The 1,316-nt window shown below is 17.1% G+C and overlaps 1 protein-coding gene across 1 annotated transcript in view; it reads right to left on the reverse strand.

Annotated features, from left to right (window-relative positions):
• EMH_0025460 (uncharacterized protein) overlaps positions 1-1,316 on the reverse strand; it is a gene marked incomplete at both ends in the record, with an annotated part of 5,527 nt that overhangs the window by 2,936 nt on the left and 1,275 nt on the right. Inside the window, one exon of the mRNA XM_013502449.1 lies at positions 1,291-1,314. Coding sequence (XP_013357903.1) covers positions 1,291-1,314 — 24 coding nt within the window. The remainder of the gene's footprint in view (positions 1-1,290; positions 1,315-1,316) is intronic.

A 1,316-nucleotide genomic window follows, 5' to 3' on the forward strand; every position in this document is an offset into this window, starting at 1 on the left:
TAAAAGACAAGCAAAATAAAATAAAATAAATGAAATAAAATAAATAAAAGACAAGCAAAACAAAATAAAATAAATAAAAGACAAACAAAATATAAATAAATAAAAGACATGCAAAATAAAATAAAATAAAGACAAACAAAATAAATAAAATAAATAAAATAAATAAAATAAATAAAATAAATAAAATAAATAAAATAAAAAAATAAAAAAAAGAGAAAATACAAACTTTGTTGTGTTGGTACAACGACTCTAAGGCAAGCAAAATAAAAAAAATAAATAAAATAAATAAAATAAATAAAATAAACAAATTAAATAAAATAAATAAAACAAAATAAAAAAAACAAATAAAATAAATAAAATAAAAATAAAAAAATAAAAAAAAATACAGACTTTGTTCTGTTGGTACGACGACCCTAAGTCAAGGAAAATAAAACAAAATAAAGCTAAATAAAATAAATAGAACACATAAAATAAATACAATAAATAAAATAAATAAAATAAATAAAATAAAACAAATAAAACAAATAAAACAAAATAAATAAAACAAAAAAATAAAAAAAAAATACAAACTTTGTTCTGTTGGTACGACGACCCTACGTCAAGGAAAATAAAATAAATAAAATAAATAAAATAAAACAAAATAAAACAAAATAAATAAACAAAATAAATAAAATAAAAAAAATAAAAAAAAATAAAAAAAATAGAAAAATAAAAAATACAGACTTTGTTCTGTTGGTACGACGACCCTACGTCAAGGAAAATAAAACAAAATAAAGCTAAATAAAATAAATAGAACAAATAAAATAAATAAAATAAATAAAATAAATAAAATAAATAAAATAAAACAAATAAAACAAAATAAATAAAATAAAATAAAAAAAAAATACAAACTTTGTTCTGTTGGTACGACGACCCTAAGTCAAGGAAAATAAAACAAAATAAAATAAAACAAGCTAAATAAAATAAATAAAATAAATAAAATAAATAAAAGAAAACAAATAAAACAAATAAAACAAAATAAATAAAACAAAAAAATAAAAAAAATAAAAATAAAAAATACAGACTTTGTTCTGTTGGTACGACGACCCTAAGTCAAGGAAAATAAAATAAATAAAATAAATAAAATAAAACAAAATAAAACAAAATAAATAAACAAAATAAATAAAATAAAAAAAATAAAAAAAAATAAAAAAAATAAAAAAATAAAAAATACAGACTTTGTTCTGTTGGTACGACGACCCTGAGTCCAGCGCATCGACGGAGAAATAATTGAGCACCCAAAAAGGAGACTGCACGCAACACACACAGCTGCTGCT

Source organism: Eimeria mitis, genomic scaffold (genome assembly GCF_000499745.2).
Source record: "Eimeria mitis Houghton genomic scaffold, Emh_scaff925, whole genome shotgun sequence".
Classification (NCBI taxonomy): Eukaryota; Apicomplexa; class Conoidasida; order Eucoccidiorida; family Eimeriidae; genus Eimeria; species Eimeria mitis.